The sequence below is a fragment of the Schistocerca serialis genome, chromosome 12 (genome assembly GCF_023864345.2).
Source record: "Schistocerca serialis cubense isolate TAMUIC-IGC-003099 chromosome 12, iqSchSeri2.2, whole genome shotgun sequence".
Taxonomy (NCBI): Eukaryota; Metazoa; Arthropoda; class Insecta; order Orthoptera; family Acrididae; genus Schistocerca; species Schistocerca serialis.
The window spans coordinates 23,836,153-23,855,064 of record NC_064649.1 but is presented as its reverse complement, the minus strand read 5'-3'; the positions used below and the strand labels follow the sequence as shown (position 1 = coordinate 23,855,064).

General features: G+C 38.8%; 1 protein-coding gene across 2 annotated transcripts in view; it reads right to left on the bottom strand.

Annotated features, from left to right (window-relative positions):
* Positions 1–4,245: 4,245 nt before the first annotated feature.
* Positions 4,246–18,912, bottom strand: part of LOC126428439 (leucine zipper transcription factor-like protein 1) — a 59,741-nt gene continuing 45,074 nt past the window's right edge. Inside the window, exon 7 of one of the 2 annotated variants that reach the window (XM_050090365.1) lies at positions 4,246–5,471. In XM_050090365.1, the coding sequence (XP_049946322.1) occupies positions 5,280–5,471 (192 nt within the window). In that variant the 3' untranslated portion in view covers positions 4,246–5,279. The remainder of the gene's footprint in view (positions 5,472–18,912) is intronic. The other variant, XR_007576831.1, reaches the window with a different exon arrangement.

Sequence of the window (18,912 nt, the reverse complement as noted above, 5' to 3'; positions counted from 1 at the left end):
CTTGACCAAATGCGAAATCGTGTGAAGTGTTGCAAGGATGGTTCACAGCTGTACAGGAAGAATCTGCAAGACTTTAAGCGTCGTTTTGTCACTGTCGATGAAACATGGATAAATTACTATATTTTTGAAACCAAAGACCAATCTAAACAATGGGTTACCAAGGGAGAATCTGCGCCACAAAAGGCGAAGACCATTCCTTCGGGCAGAAAGGTTATGGTGACTGTCTTTTGGGCTTCGCAAAGGTTAATCCTCATTGACCATCTGGAAAAGGGTAAAACTATTACAGGTGCATATTATTCAACGTTATTGGACCGTTTGAAAACTGAGCTGCAAGAAAAATCCCGGCGATTGGACCGGAAAAAAAAAAATCCATCATGACAATGCATCAGCACATACCTCAGCAGTTGTGGTCGCAAAATTAATGGAAATTGATTCCAATTCGTTTCACATCCCCCCCCCCCTATTCTCCAGACATATATGTGTGGATGGATATGTGTGTTTGTGCGAGTGTATACCTGTCCTTTTTTTCCCCCTAAGGTAAGTCTTTCCGCTCCTGGGATTGGAATGACTCCTTACCCTCTCCCTTAAAACCCACATCCTTTCGTCTTTCCCTCTCCTTCCCTCTTTCCTGACGAAGCAACTGTTGGTTGCGAAAGCTTGAAATTTTGTGTGTGTTTTTTTATTGTCTATCTACCAGCACTTTCCCGTTTGGTAAGTCTTTGTTTTTAATATATTTTTCCCATGTGGAGTGTTTCTTTCTATTTTATATATATACATATATATATCTAAAAACAAGGATGATGTAACTTACCAAACAAAAGTGCTGGTATGTTGATGGATATGTGTGTGTGTGTGCGCGAATGTATACCTGTCCTTTTTTCCCCCTAAGGTAAGTCTTTCCGCTCCCGGGATTGGTATGACTCCTTACCCTCTCCCTTAAAACCCACATCCTTTCGTTTTTCCCTCTCCTTCCCTCTTTCCTGATGAAGCAACCATGGGTTATGAAAGCTTGATATTTGTGTGTGTGTTTGTGTGTTTTTTATTGTGTCTATCTACCAGCGCTTTCCCGTATGGTAAGTCACAGCATCTTATATATGTATCACACGCTTATGTCCAGCTGAATGTTTATTAGTGTACTGCGTCAAAATTTGAAGTAAATCAGTCAAGAACTTTTAGAAACTTTTAGTAACAACACTGCATCGTCCAAATGTTCATTAGAGTGTCATGGCAAAATCTGAATTAAATCAAAGAATTTTTGAGATTATGTATCCTATGTCTGTCTCAAAGCTTTTTAGGCTATCGCGTAAAAATTTGAAGTCAGTCAGTCAAGTACTTTTTGAGCTTTTTGCTAGTAATGCTTCCCCTCTATACATTACATATACAAGGTCATCAGAATTTCCTGGTACAGACTTCTAGAATTTGTAGAGTAGACCATATTTTGAACTGGAACCCATGTCCAGAATGTAACGTTTCCGTGCTACAGCTGTTTGAAAACATGTTAGCTAGGTAGATATGCAACAGGGTAGTATTGGTGGGAGAGGGGGGGGGGGGCGTGCTTACATTGGATTGGACATCATCATTTGACATCCACCCAACCTTTCTGACCTCATTCGCATGTCTGTGAGTGTTAGACCAACACGCTGTGTACACTTTTGCAGAATACACTGCCATGATCCTTCTGTATGGTGAAGCTCACAGTAAAGGAAGAGCTGTTCATTGCCTTTATCAAGGTCATTATCGACAACATCCAACTCTATCACATATGGTTTGCACCGCAATCATGCAATGGCTTCAAGAGAGGGCATGGTTGCGGTGCTCCAAGGGGATGCTGTATACCCAAACTCGAAGAGTGTCTGTGATGCTTGTGAAAACTGATTAAGTTTCCTTTTTTTCTTTGTTTATTAATTAGTGGAATCTTAAAACAAGTGATGTACTGGGTGACACCTAATAAATTACTTGTAAAAGTGGTTGTGTTTACCAACATGTTTTCAGTTATGTACTCATTCCCCTGTCCAAGTCCTAGAAGTTTGTAATGGGAATTTCTGAACACAGTGTGTATTTTATGGTAAGTAGTCTATGTCTGTCCAAACGTTCATTGCAGAATTGTCTAAAAATTTGAAGTAATTGACTACTTTTCGAGATTTTTGGTAACAACATTAAATGATGACTTATCATTACATAGTGGTATAGATATGAGCCACGGTTTTTGAGCATTGATTTCTCCTGATATTTAAGACGGAATATCCTGATTTTTTGTTTTTGAAGGTTTGCTGGTATATAACAAACTAGCAAGGGAATTGTGGTCACGTTTGAATTCACCATGTATTTAACCACTGAAACTGAATGAGCAAACTCATAACAAATCTTTACAAATTTTGGATGAATATTCACTGGAAATGAATTGCGCAAAACAAATAATTTTATGATCAGCTGGAAGGAGGATATTTATATTGACCACAACTACTACAAAGCAGTGAAACAATGAAGCATTTTGTGATTGGTGTCTAGTCTGGTACACGTTGTAATGGGATGAGATTCACCACATGCACACTCAGTGGCACACAACTGAGTCAAGACAGGTTCGGTATTAATTAAGGCATCTGAAGCAAAATCACTCTCTTCACTAAATAAAAACACTGAAGCATTTTGTAGAACACAAAATCTACGGGAATAAAATACATACATTTGTAACGTATTTTTTGCTAGTGATGTGCAAGACACAAGATTTTTTAAAACTGTATCTGATAGTCATAAGCAGAGAAATGCAAGTAAATTATGTATTACAAGGTACGAACAACAAGTGATGAGACACCTTTTTTTCTGGTTTTATTCAGGATTCCAGAACACCATATTATTCCTCACCCTTTTGGCTGCAAAACCCTATTTTCCGACATAGTCTCCATTCAATGGGACAGCTTTACAGACCCTTACTGGAATGACCTGCATGCCCAAATGGTACCATTGTACCGATTGACGTTGGAGCCAATGTCTTCCTGTATCAATAACTGCCCCATCATCCACATACTGTTCCCCGCAGTTGCACACAGATGGTCCTTCGTTACTCTTTATGGTGCATGAGGTAGCAAGGAATCCAGCAGGTACACACCTTTGGGTACCCCAACTGGTGGACGAGTGTGTCAGCACAACCAACAGAGAGGTGTTTGATTGTGATCTGTTGATCACCTTGAATGAATTCTGCAAGTGCCTCTGAATATCCCGGTTTCCCGTCAAAATTAATTCAATGACACCTCTCTGCTTGGAATGCACCTTTGTTACACTCACCATTTTGAAGGCTACGTATAGTGCTGCCACCAACTGGACCTTCATGAAACTATAGGGGCTGACTCAGGAATATTACACAATTTTCCTCAACAAATTCTGCATTTTTTCCACCGAATCTGGCTGAGAAAGAAATGTGTTGCATTGCTTATTGAATGCTCCTTGTATTATTAGTTATCATAATGTTAATATGTGAACATGAAAATTGAAATGCTGATTTTTAATATTAATTGTACAAGGAGGCCAACGATCCATATATAATTCAGAAGGTATTCTGCTATAGATGTGGAGAAAGAAAAAATAAAGTGTGTATGTAGTTGTTAAGAATGGCAAAAGGAAGTAGAAGCTTTCACATTCATAATACTGATTTTTCATTCTCTATTATGCATTAAAATCTCCAATACTTGAACATTGAAAATTGAAGAGCTACCAACATCTGCCCTGTGCACCAACCAAGAGCTATGGTAGAAATGACACACGAAAGTAACAACATTTCATGAAATTGCTTTCTAGGGGCTTTCACGTTTATGTGGTTCATTTTCAGTAAAACATGCAAACCAGATAGCTACAATGTGACAACTGCTAGATCGATGATGCTGTCAGCAGTGAAAAATCAACATATCATAGTTACAGGGTCTGTAAATAACATTGTGTTTTGGTGTTTATTGTTTTACTCACTTTTTTGTAACAGTAACTGTGTGGTCATTTGCTGCCATTACCAGAAAATTTGGAGTAAGTTCCTAATTTTTAATTTTTCCATTTTCAGTTACTAAGACCTCAAACTTCCCTTATTATGTAGAAACTATTTGTTTTAGGGTATGTCTAGAAGGAGAATGCTAATGGGTCAGAATGAAAGACACAGAGCTATACAGACACAGTTTTTGCATAGAGAAAGTAACGGCAATGTGGACATTCATTATAATGCATCTGCTTTATTTAACAATCATAATATTGATATGTGAACATCATAAATTGAAGTGCCAATTTTTAAAATTAATTATAAAAGGAGGCCATCGAAACTCATATAATTCCAAAGGAACTTTGCTGTAGATGTGCACAAAAGAAAAAAAAAAATCATGTATATACAAGGATATCAGGAGCAGACAAACACATTTGAAAAGTTTTCCTTCGTCTCTGACATTGCTACCTACTTCTACTATGCGTAACAATTAGGTGCTGTGGCAGAAGTGACACACAAAGGTATCAATGTTTCGTGAAGTTGTACTCCGGGGATGCTCACGTTTAAATGTTGCAGATAGTTCATTTGGTGTAACACACACATATCGGACAGCTACAGGGCCACAACTGTTACATTGTTGATGTTGTCAACAGTGGAAAACGAAATATAGTAGCGAAGCAGTCAGGAACGACACACGTTGTTTATTAGTGCCATTTTTTCACTTACTTTGGTCTAAGAGTAAACGGAACTAACTCTGTGGTTGTTTGCTGCTGTCACCACAAAATTTAGAGTGCTCCTAATTTTCACTATCTTCATTCTGAGTAATAGGAATTGCAGATGTTGATAACATTAATTCTATTGTTGTTCTGTAAGACAGGTCTAAATGTGCACTGAACATAATTGCAAATAATTTTGAGAACTGAAATTGTGGTTTGATGAATTTACAGTGAAAATCTTCTATTGCAATTCATTTGGCACCTGAGGTGACTTTACACGATACAACAGTATTCACATTGTGTTGTCATAAGGATTAAGGTTTGACATGAGCGAGGGTCAGGTTTTATTTATTAAATAAAGTTTTTGGAGAAACAATGATTTCCTCACACATTTTAGACTTATAATCAGTTAGCAGTGCAAAGCATTTTTATGTGCAACTAACAATTACTGTGGTAGCAAAATGTTACACAGATTGTTTGACTACTATGTAACACTAGTGAGATAACACTTCTAAAAATTAAGTACTTCCGTCAGAGACCTGTTACATCCACATTCCATTTTCAGGTCTCAATGCAATATCAGGTGATATCTCTCCACTCCGAACTCAGTTTTCGTCTTCCGACATTTCTCCCTCAGCATCAGCATCAGCATCGCCATCAGCTACACTGCTCTTGCCTCCTCCTTCTCCCAGGGCACGCAGCCTCAATCGCAGCTCACGCAGCTGTTCATTCTTGCTCGCGAGCATACGCTTCATGTTAGTGTAAGCTGTCGTCTCACTGAATTTGCTTTCCAGCTCCTGCAGAGAGACAAAAATTTGCATTTCAGAGTCTGCATCGATGCAAGACAAGCTGTGTTATGCAGTCTGGTGAATATAAAACTCTTCCGTAATGACATACTGTTATAATGAACTAAGTACAGTTTCCTACTGATCTTGCATGTAAAACATTGCAATCAGGAGACAGCATTACACCACATCTCCAGGATGTACCTCACAAATGAGGTACCTGGCATTGGGACACATGGCTAGTGAAATACCCAACAACAGATTTATATACGAGCAGCAGATACATGCTTCAAATGAAATATTTGAATAATATATTTACAATAATATTTCTTTCTGAGACACACATTAATAACTAGTGAACATTATTTGAAGTAGTTCAATGACCTGCAGAAGACAAAGTTCATCAATTGTGAACAAAGAAAAACTTCATGTATACATGTTACTCTTCAGTCAATACAATACCTCAAAATTGTGGAAGACAGGTTATTTGTATAAGATTTGTAGAGTTATCAAATAGAAGTTTCTGAAGAAAAAAAAAAAAAACATTGAAATTGTCCAAAATGTAAATATTTAAAACATTCGTAAGCTTTAATGTGATTTTAGGGAAACATTAACATATAAACCAACAGTACTTTGATATAGGAACTTGTGTAAATGGAAGAAACAAAATCGATTATTTAATTTTTTCGAAATTTGTATATTCCTTATCTAATTGCTAAAATAGGATAACACTTTGGAAAATGTTGTACAGGAAAAATTTTCTGTTTGTCAAGGATCATAATTCCAGACGTATTATTTGTTTATGGAGAATACGTCATTTTGTGAATACTGAATTTTTCTTTATAATTTTATAAAAGTGTCTGGTCTGAGGCCAAGACAGTTGTAATCGACTATCAGTCAATTTGTAGTGGACTTGTCTGAAACAAAAAATGTCAGGAGTTTATCTGAAATTTTGATGCTATTTTGAATTGAGTCAAGACAAAATTACATGATATGAAAAAATGTGTTTCATTGTGGAGTTTTGAGTTACAAACTGGACCTTAAGCAACGGACAAACTTTCCCGACAAATATTCTTTAAGATTCTCCTGTCACAGGATTATATGCATATCCACCTGTTTTAAAGCAGTTGCACTTTTACAGCTGCATAACTGGCTGTAAATTGGAGGATGTATTAGACAGCATAAATCTCACTGTCCGTGAAGCAGGTATCTAAGGAAGCTGACGGGCAGTTTTGTGTCCGAGTGCTGAACAGCACTAAGCTCGGTAGTGCCCGATGTACATAAGCCACCGACAGTGTTAGCTAGCTGCTCTCACAACAACGTAGTCACTACATGTCATCATAAAGGTTAGTGCTATTCTTCACCATGTCTCATACGACTCTAGTAGTTTACATCACAGTTCAAGAAATCACGGGTTCTGCTCAATGTTCGATCTTTCATCAGCCTCACAGTGTAGTGACTTCTATCAATGCTGTTTCTGTAATATGTCTTAAAGAGTTATTAATGTGCAACAAAAGCAAAACAAGGATAATGGAATGTAGTCTAATTAAGTCGGGTGATGCTGAGGGAATTAGATTAGGAAATGAGACACTTAAAGTAGTAAAGGAGTTTTGCTATTTGGGGAGCAAAATAACTGATGATGGTAGAAGTAGAGAGGATATAAAATGTAGACTGGCAATGGCAAGGAAAGCGTTTCTGAAGAAGAGAAATTTGTTAACATCGAGTATAGATTTAAGTGTCAGGAAGTCATTTCTGAAAGTATATGTATGGAGTGTAGCCATGTATGGAAGTGAAACATGGACGATAAATAGTTTGGACAAGAAGAGAATAGAAGCTTTCGAAATGTGGTGCTACAGAAGAATGCTGAAGATTAGATGGGTAGATCACATAACTAATGAGGAAGTATTGAATAGGATTGGGGAGAAGAGAAGTTTGTGGCACAACTTGACCAGAAGAAGGGATCAGTTGGTAGGACATGTTCTGAGCGCATCAAGGGATCACCAATTTAGTATTGGAGGGCAGCGTGGAGGGTAAAAATCGTAGAGGGAGACCAAGAGATGAACACACTAAGCAGATTCAGAAGGATGTAGGTTGCAGTGGGTACTGGGAGATGAAAAAGCTTGCACAGGATAGAGTAGCATGGAGAGCTGCATCAAACCAGTCTCAGGACTGAAGACCACAACAACAACAACAACAATGTGCTATAGATTTTAATAATAAAAATAACTGTAAAATCCAACTGAAATGTGAGATGTTTATATTTTCCCACCTCCGCGTTGCAAATGTTTTGAGTGAAATGCCCAGTCGATGCGCTGTTGTTTTCACGTCAATTCTACCAACATTGAGAGTTGTTTAGTGAGAACTAACTTTTTTTGGGTTTTGTAAAATTTCTGGATTCATGTCAAGTCGCTCTGCAGCCTATGAAAAAGATTGCGAAAGACTCCCAAATAAATTTCAAAGTACAGTGCAGTTTTAATACTAATATATTTCTAGGACTCTGGTGTCCGATCCTGGTGAACTGTACCGGTTACATCACATGTACCCAAAGTTGACATCAAATGACACAGAGTTCACAACAATCAACAAACGAGTGTTCCTACAATACATTTGCTCGCAACCCTAGCCAAAAAACGAGTGCTCCAAGGCACCTGCGTGACCTCTACTTATACTTTTGTTAACAATTACCTACAATGAAAATTACAATTTTATGTAAAATCACAACTAAAAGTTAAACCGAATATGAGCTACACATTGCTAAAAATTTACAATCTCAGTGCTGAAAAAGGTGAACCTATTTTCAACTTAGTTACGAGTTAATATAACATTTTCTGACTAATTATGTTACAGGTAACAATTACATTTCTAAATTTGTTTATAACAAATCAACTAGTGCCTGAATTTTAGTGCTAACATATATCAGAGATTCAATTAACATGCTTTATTTATATGTTCTATTTAATTTGCTGTAGTAATTTTATACTGATAGGTTTACTGGTACATCCTGACCATGTGCTACATTTCTTTCGATTAGTTACAGTATTAATTTCACATTTATATTATGTTTCTCACATAAGAACAATGTTAATCAGCAAAGCATCATTTTCGAATTATATGTATACTGAAATTGTGGTTATTTTTGTATGTAATTTGGAAACAGGTCACTTTACAATTGGGCAATTAGGACTGGTGTTTATTTTTAATGCTCCCCGAGGTGATACAGTAATATTTCAAATGTCTTGTATTTTGTATGTTCGACGTTCTATGAAACAAAAGAAACTAGTAATAAAATATCGCAACCACAACTCTGTCCAGTTCTCTAGCTTTCACTTACTGCATGAACTGATGATCTGGCAGTTTCCGGCGACTAGAGGAAGCAATGAGGTGCTGGCATGCAAGACTCACATGTCCCCTTCATCATTGGACTTACTTGGAGGTGCTTTGTCGATCTTCTTCTCAGGATAACCGGCTGCGACGATCTGCCCAACTTCTTCTCCGAAGATATGATGCTGTTTGGAGTCATTTTCTCTACTCTTAAAATGATTGTGTGCACTCAGGATACTTTTAAATCAACCATACTATATTTCACTTCTACAACCACAACAGCATATAACAGTTTCACATCAATGAATCATATTTCATAAATCCAATGACTTCCAGTCCGTCATAAACTATTGATTACTTTTACGATAAATATAGTTCCAAAAATCTCTCAAGGTTCTCACAAGTCCACCATCCACAACACTAGAAAGTCAGTAAGTAAGTAAGTAAAAGTAAGTGTCTTTTCTTTTCTTTTACACAGTTTAACTGTTCACAATAATGACTGATGTAGCACCGTCACAGAGTAAGGCGTGCTTGCTCCTAGTGCTGGTCATGTAACTTCTGTGACAAGAGGGGCAACCACTTGCCCGCACTGTTCAACTGTTCACCTTGTCGCATTCTTTTGACACACGTTCACCCCGGGTACACAGAAAGCCATTTTTCACGGTCGTACGTAAAATATCGGGTGTTCGAGAAGGTGGAAAGCGTAGAGTCTCTAGAATTTGCACCGAAATTGTCGAGAGACTACATATCCCTCCCCATAGCTTGAACACTCGATATTTTATACATATTCAATATGTACATTGACACTGTACTTAATAACAATCCACTTCTCTGAGATATTCAGTTACTCCATAATTCTAGATATATATGTATTTGTCATAAATTCTTGAACTTCACAGGATAAGCTCCCTCTTTCAATTCCACTCGTAAATTCCAGGTGTCATGGACCCTTAAACATTTTATCCTTTAGCTTTAATCCTTTATGCTACTCCTTCCTTTTTTTGTATGGACTAGTACTGCCCTATACAGCTTTCTGTGGTCTGGAGGAACCCTGGAGAAAATTTATGAGCCTGTTCTTTCCAACATCCATAAATCTTAATAATGCTAGAGGCATTATGAATTCAAACTTACCAGAATAATTCCAACCATATATGTGATTTCTATCACTATACATGGACACTGAACTCATTTACAAAAGGGAAACATAGGACAGCACAGAGAGCCATGGAGAGATCAATGCCGGGCTATACAAGAAAGGACAGGAAAAGGGCAGATGACATCCGGTCTGTGACGAAGGTTAATGACATCTTAGAGACAGTAGGTTCCTTGAAATGGCAGTGGGCTGGCTACGTTGCAAGAAGAAAAGACAACAGATGGACGAAGCTGGTACTGGAGTGGAGTCCGAGAGAGCACCGGAGGCCTAGAGGAAGACCACCAGACAGATGGGACAAAGACATCAAGAAGATCGCTGCTAACACCTGGCAGAGAACTGCCCAAGACTGTCCCACTTGGAGAACACTGCTGAAAGCCTACCTGAATCCACGACTCGAAGAGGCCACATTATTTAATGATTGAATTGGCTGATGATGATGATGATGATGATGATGACTGTCCTTTTTCCCTTAGGAATAGTACTTATCCCTTACCTATGGGTTTAATCTATAGGCAATATTTCTCCTGCCGTTCTGGTAGGTACACCCCTTTATTCTTCCTATATTCTACGGTACAGGTCAATCCCCTTCTTGCTGCCCCTGCCCACACAATATAGGTCAGCCTCTCATTGGTCTGCCTATCTGCCCTTCTTCTTTTTCTATTTTTTCCATTCACGAAAAGCTGGGTGTGCCGCCTCTTTATCCTTTTCGAGTAGGCCCCATGGTTCATCACCCTAGCATAAATCTTCATGTCTACTGTCACTAAATATTATCCGGTAAAATAAAAAATCTACTTCAATCTCCAATATTGCTCATTAATACTTCATTTCATATCCTAGAGTCCTTCTTTACTTTTCAACCTCTCTATATATTATTCGTTACTTATTATATATACTTAGATTATATCAAAGGGTATATCATCTTTACTTAGGTTATCAGAGAGTCCCACTATCCAAAAATTAGTCGATGTAGAACCTTCACCTATAATATCATGTGCTCATGTTTTACCGTGTGCACGTACTTCCCCCTACAACACTTGATGGTTCTTACAAGCTCTCACTGTACTTTTCTTGTTTGTGTCTTTGTGTGTATGGCGATTTGTGTTCATGCAGCCTGATTCTTCGGCCTACTTATTTGAAATAAGCTGTAGGTTATAGGAAACCACGGAGAATGAGAAGGACTTCAGCGATAGAAGTGTATGCATATGGAAAGAGGGAAAGATAGACCGGTACTCAGATGAGAAGTAAGAAAGGAAAAAATAAAAATGGTTGCTAAGATCAAAGAAGTGAAAGAAGATAGCCCCAAAGACAAGAAAACCCTTCCCATCCCTCTTCCCCAGGATCCCTACTTTGCCGATACTTGACTGAGAAGCCGAAGGTGGTATGATATTTAATGTCTCCTACAGAACAGACATTCGAAGAAAGATCTTAGCAACTCCTATGGAACGGCAAATAGGGAAGAATCAGTTACACTTGTCTGCAAGGGTTGTCTGAAAGGTGTGGTGTGTGTGTAGTATTAGTCATGTTTGTACCTACACTACCCACCCTTTCCAAAAGTGATACAAACCCTCTCACTTATTTTACATCTCACAAAAGGTTTAAAATTATCCTATAAAAATAGAAAATTATACACCACGATAACATAATTGTTTAGTCATTCAGTTTATACTATTTTTCATACACACACAAAGTACTTTCTTCAGTTTTTGACATCTAGATATTACCTTTAGACTAGTACTATTTTCTATTTGTTTCATTCCATGTTTGGAGATCACTTTTCATTCATGATTCTCTTAAATTAGTCACTATCTTGTAGTCATATTCGGTCACTTAAATAATAACATGATAGGATAGTTTAAGAGGTTACATAAATTACAGAATAGTTGAATATTTGAAGAGAATTCGGTGTAGGAAAACTAATGTGGAAGTAACACCGAAAACAACTCAGGAACCAATGGTCGTCACTCCGCCCATTAACACAGAATGTTAACATCCCTGAGGAATACGTGGCCCCGCCTGGATCCCATGGATCTGATATTAACTTCACTTGAGCAAGCGCAGACCAGTACTTCTCGTTAAATTTTGTGTGAAACTTTCCCCACGGCAAAACAATCACCACTTTACTAGGTAACACAATCTCAGGTAAAGTTGTTCTGTTTTCAACTTTGTCACGGACAAGTTTGAATTCTTCATCCATAACCTTGTCAGTATCTTTAGGTTTGGCGAAAGCAACAATCACAATGTTTCTGGATATTATACTTTTGGCAACTTCTCGATCTATAATTAATCAAAAAGGTTCAGCCAAACTACTTACATTTATGTCGAAGTTGACCATTTTTTCCCCGACATTCCATCCTTCATTATTTACATGTGGACTGACAACACGTGTACTAACAACTCATATATTAACCTCAGGCATTTACAATTGAATAATCGAGTGTACGAACACCTAGAATTTTCGATTGACTAATCGGTATTACTTCCTTAGTTCGATCTGTGCTCTCTTTCAAGATATTCATTTCCTGTCTTATGGCATTACTTAGTTCATTCTTTAAATCTAATCGCAAATTCTCCACTTTCTCATTTAATACATAAAACTTAAAATCTAAAGCTTCAACCTGCGCTTCTAACTTTTCACTTAAAGTAGCACTCTGTGCTTCTAACTTAGCATCTAATCTAGAATTTAGTTCTTGTCTTAAAGAAGCTGAATCTGCTCTTTGTTCTTGTCTCTGGTTATCTAATTTAAGGCTTAGTGCTTTAATTAAATTTGCTACCTCATTCCAGTCTGGCATTTCCTTTGTTACAGTCAGAAGATGTTTTTTTGTCAGAATCTGTCCCTTTCACTATGCTATTTTCTTTTTCTTTTTAAATGCATCCTCCATCAAATCAGAAAGAAGTTGTTTCTCTACTCACTGTGTCTTACTGTGGGCAGTGGCCAATCAAGTTCACTTAAAATGCAAGGTCTGCAATCCATTCTGGATTTTCTAATTTCCATACTTGCTTTCATTTTTTGTTCATAAATTCAACAATAGTGGATTTTAAATGAAAAAATCATTCCAGTGGTGCCGCTTGACTTAACAAACATAATTTGCGGTAATAAAGTTTCCATACTCTAAGGTTCAATTCCATCAAAAACTGTTGCAACTGGAAATATATTGGTATTCCGCTGTCCACCGAACCTACACAATATACTTGTCCATCCTTACACAACCTCTGCTCCCAATCCCTTACCTAATGGCTCATAACCCTTTAATAGATGTAGATGCAAGACCTGTCCCATACATCCACCCACCACCACCTACTTCAGTTGGGTCAATAACATCACCTGTCCCATCAAAGAGAGGGCTACCTGTGAAACCAGTCATGTGATTTACAAGCTAAGCTGCAACCACTGTGCTGTATTCTATGTAGGCATGACAAGCAACAAGCTGTCTGTCCACATGTATGGCCACTGACAAACTGTGGCCAAGAAACAAGTGAACCACCCTGTTGCTGAACACCCTGCCAAACATGATATTCTTCATTTCAATGATTGCTTCACAGCCTGTGCCATATGGATTCTTCCCACCAACACCAGCTTTTCTGATTGCGCAGGTCGGAACTTTCCCTCATCCATCCAGCCCCTTCCCTGTTTCCATTTCAGCATTGCGCACCATCATTCCGCCATACCCAGTTTTTTTATTTCTCTCCTTCCCCCCCCCCCCCACCCCCACCCCCACCTCTCCCCTGCCCTCAGTGCCTGCAGCACTGCGCTGTCCATCAACCCCACCAAACTATCCCTCCCCCTCCCCACTCCTGCCTCCTCTATATCCCCACCCAGTCGCCACTCCTATCATGCACTGGTACTGTTGCTCACAGTGAGTTTGTGTGTGTGTGTGTGTGTGTGTGTGTGTGTGTGTGTGTGTGTGTGTGTGTGTTTGTGTGCGTGCTTGTGTGTTGTTGACAAAGGCCTTAACAGCCGAAAGCTATAATTATGAGAATCTTTTTGATTTGCCTATCTGCAACTCAGCATCTCTATATGGTTAGTAGCAACTTTCCTTCTCATAATACTGAAAATATACTAATATATTTAAAAACAAAGATGATGTGACTTACCATACGAAAGCGCTGGCAGGTCGATAGAAATACAGACAGACACATACATACACACAAAATTCAAGCTTTCGCAACAAACTGTTGCCTCATCGGGAAAGAGGAAAGGAGAGGGAAAGACGAAAGGAAGTGGGTTTTAAGGGAGAGGGTAAGGAGTCATTCCAATCCCGGGAGCGGAAAGACTTACCTTAGGGGGAAAAAAGGACGGGTATACACTCGCACACACACACGTATCCATCCACACATATACAGACACAAGCAGACATTCCAGCTGCTTGTGTCTGTATATGTGTGGATGGATATGTGTGTGTGTGCGAGTGTATACCCGTCCTTTTTTCCCCCTAAGGTAAGTCTTTCCGCTCCCGGGATTGGAATGACTCCTTACCCTCTCCCTTAAAACCCACTTCCTTTCGTCTTTCCCTCTCCTTTCCTCTTTCCCGATGAGGCAACAGTTTGTTGCGAAAGCTTGAATTTTGTGTGTATGTATGTGTCTGTCTGTATTTCTATCGACCTGCCAGCGCTTTCGTATGGTAAGTCACATCATCTTTGTTTTTAAATATATTTTTCCCGCGTGGAATGTTTCCCTCTATTATATTGAAAATATACTAATGTGTTCAACTAAAGAAAATTTGATGTTCATACAAACAATTTCATCACATGCTCCATGCATGCAAATGAAGCACAAAGTGCTTCTTAATGTACAGAACAGTGAATCCCATCCATGAATCACTGTAAGTTTTTTGGTTTTTCATCCTCAACTAAATCTTTAAGTTATTTATGGATGGTGTTGTAATGTTGTTCCACAGCAAATCTGCAGTATCTGTCAGTTAGGTATTAAGAATTCTCTTCTGCCATTTCTATTCATTTTTAATGGCTTATGATGACAGATTGCTAGACTCTCTCTTTTTGTGCAAAAAGTTGCTGGACTTGTGAACTTCATTTATACCATGAACAAACAGCAAAGGGTAAAAAGTGCTGACAGCAAAATTCTGTTGAAATGAAGAATGTCATGCCGACGAGAAACTGCCACTCTGCAATGCTAAATGAAATATTGCTCTATTCAAGACTTCCTTGCAGATAGAACTCAACACATCACTGTTAAGAGAATGAAATCAGCAGATGCAACTACAATTTTGAGGGTAAATGTAGCATATTGTGCATACGGAGGGAAAGAAATCCACTACTGTACAACTACACTGTTGATGACAAATTTCTGGAAACTGTAACTACCATAAAATATCTAGGAGTAACTATCCAGAGTGACTTTAAGTGAAATGGCCACATAAAACAAATAGTAGTAAAGGCAAATGTCAGACTGAGATTCATGGGAAGAGGTTTAAGGAAATGTAAGCCATCCACAAAAGAAGTGGCTTAAAATGCACTTGTTCGAATGATTCTTGATTATTGTTTATCAAAGTCAGGCCCATACCAGGTACAACTACTAGAAGAGACAGAAAAGATCCAATGAAGAATGATGCTTTTTGTCACAGGATCATTTGGTCGGCACAAGAGCTTGACAAACTCCAGTGGTACATGCTGCAAAACAGGTGTCTGTGCATCATGGAAAGGTTTACTACTGAAATTTCAAGAGAGTACTTTCTTAAAAGTGTTGTATAACACATTTCTTCATCTCACACATCTCATGAAATCACCACAATGGAAAAATTCAAGGAATTAGAGCCAATACAGAGACTTACTGGCAATCATTCTTCCCATGCACCATTCTTGAGTGGAACAGGGAAGGGGGAATCAGTCAGCAGCACCAGAAGTACCCCCTGCCACACACTGTCAGGTGACTTGTCGGGTAGATGTAGATGCTTGCATGCAGCTTTGCATGTCATGTCTGATCCCAAGTAAAAGCTTATTAACCTCAAGTGCTCCAAATAGGCCAAATGTTTCCCATTTATTCTGTTTTGTCTTGTACTCATTCTCAATGATTACTTACAGCCAAGCACGTTCCTAACATTAAGCTTCACATGATTTAGCAACACACTGCTTGACCTCAACCCAAATGCTCACATTCATCTTGACAATCTTTTACCACAATAGTTTGCCATTATACCTTATTTTGTTTGTCCTCATAGCCTTTACAATTATAATCGTATAACTTTTATACTTCAGTATTGTGTGGTTTTGTTACATACTATGTTTCGTATTACTCATCTTACAAATAGTAACTTAACATGTTTGGCACACAACACATGTAACGAATACCTGCTCTGACATTTTTTGAAGCTTGAAATCGTAGTGAATTTTTAAGTATCTTTATGTATATAGTATCTATAAAGTCATAAATGTGGGTTCTACATTTTAAAAGACCTGTGAAGATTAGAAGAAAGCATTATTCAAATTATAAAGCACTGCACTGGTACTGGAAAAGTTGCAAGTTCAAATACAGGTTCCAACTTTTTAAGCTCGTTTGTTATTTTTTTCTAAAAAACTTGTGTTCGACGTAGTCAAAAAAAAAAGAAAAGACTTCAATTTTCGCTAGTATTAATCCTGTTGTCAATTTCACAAACTAAGTGCTCTGTTACCTTATTTCTAGGTGCATGAACATAAAAGACTGAAAGTTTATATAATCATTATCCCCTGGTTTTATTTGTTGATAGAAGAAAATTTTGAAAAACCTGAGCAAGCTTTCAGTGTAATTATGAACACCACCTCACATCATTTGACTATCCTTGATAAAGTGCTTGCAGTAACATCCAGAAAATTTTCTCAATTGTTTAGATTATTTGTAATTTTGCAACACATGTATGACCGACTGCTCATCTTATTGGTTTATTTGTCTATAATATTTCATTACGGTATCTTAATGTGTTGTCGTCGCTATAGCAAGACCAGCCACCACCACTGCCCTCTCAACTATCTGCAAAGATGGTGGCAATAGTCAGTAAGTAGACAACTTGTTTGTTTTTTTTGTGTACACACAACTATCGACAGCACGAGAATGTAGCATGTCGTGTACAAGCCAGCAATTCTGCTCTTCGACGCTGTCCTGTGTCATAAAGTAATTTTAATTGGAGTATCATCATCATCATCATCATCATCATCAGCCAATTCAATCATTAGATGATGTGGCCTCCTCGAGTCGTGGATTCAGGTAGGCTTTCAGCAGTCTTCTCCAAGTGGGACGGTCTTGGGCAGTTCTCTGCCAGGTGTCACCAGCGATCTTCTTGATGTCTTTGTCCCATCTGTCTGGTGGTCTTCCTCCAGGCCTCCGGTGCTCTCTCGGACTCCACTCCAGTACTAGCTTCGTCCATCTGTTGTCTTTTCTTCTTGCGTCATGGCCAGCCCACTGCCATTTCGAGGAACCTACTGTCTCTAAGATGTCATTAACCTTCGTCACAGACCGGATCTCATCTGCCCTTTTCCTGTCCTTTCTTGTATAGCCCAGCATTGATCTCTCCATGGCTCTCTGTGCTGTCCTGAGTTTCCCTTTTGTAAATGAGTTCAGTGTCCATGTCTCGCAGCCATGCGTCATCACAGGAAGAATGCATTGATCAAATACTGCTTTCTTCAGATTTACTGGCATTTTTTATCTGAATACTTTTGAATTCTTCCCAAATGCTTGCCAGCCAAGCTTGAGTTATGTTGTGTGACATTAATTGGAGTATAGTCACCAATAATTTATTATTGTGTTCCCAATGCTCTCCTGTAAATGTAGCGACACTGCCATAAAGAACATGCAACTGTGACTGACTGACCAAACGAATGCCTGCCTGCACCAGTGTGGGCTTCCATTCGCACTGAATTTCTGTTCTCTCCCTTCTATTTCTTCTCTATCTCTCCCTTCCCTCTTCCCATCATCTCATCCATTTACATCCCACCCACTTCATTCACAGAAAGTTGCACCTGTTGGGCAGCATTGGCAAGAGTGGAGGGGGGTGAGTGGATGGGTGGGGGAGGGAAAGGGATGAAAAGCAAGAGAGACATAGAGGACAGGGTGTATGTGTGTGCATGTGTGGGATTGTTGTTGTTGTTGTTGTTGTTGTTGGAGGTATAGTTTGGAAGCATGTGGACCAAGACCATACTGACTACTTGGCAAGACATGCCAGCCACGGGCACATGCACAGAAGGAGCACAAAAAGTGACTGGAAAAACAAGACAGTTTCAGAATTAACCATGAGGGCCAGTGAGTTCCCCTACCCCTACTCCTCATGTCCCTGTCTTCTGCCTTTGAGAAGCAACCTTACCCTGTGTCTGTAATTGTAAATGCGTGCTGTTGTAACAGTGACATTTCTACAGTGTCATTTCATCTGAGTGGCTTCATAAAAAAGGACCACAACCCAACTGACATCTGTTGCTAAAATGGTTTATGTGACAAAGTGGGATCAATTCACACAGCTACCTTCTATACAGTTTTCTCGTGTTCAAAAGTGGAGCTCTTGCCACTACTTCACCCCTGTGCCGCAGGATCTCGAAGGTTGTCATATAGGTGCTGAAAAAACTCTGCTATCTGATCGAACACTTCCAATTCTTCCCAATTTCTCCCATCTGAGGGATGGAGTGAGATGCAACGGTGGAGGAAGTGAGCAGAAAAGGTGCAGGGGCAAAGATATTTAAGTAGCTCCTCCAGCCAGTTCTTTTGCTCTGAATCTTGAGTTTCTCCCGGCATATTGTGCGTTAGGACCATTTACAGGAGAGCAGTCGACATCTTCGACATCTGTTGATATGTCGACATGTAAACATCCCATCACTTTTGAGGTACAAATGACATGAGAGATCACCGTGCAGGACTACTGGTGACAGTAACTCTTTTCAATAAATCTTCCTTTTCATTAAATGTTTTTACAAAATTATAAAATTGGCTAAATCTGTAGAAAAAATTGGTGAAAGGTAGTTTTATATGGGAATGGGCAGCAACTTTGCTTTTGTCACAAAATCACC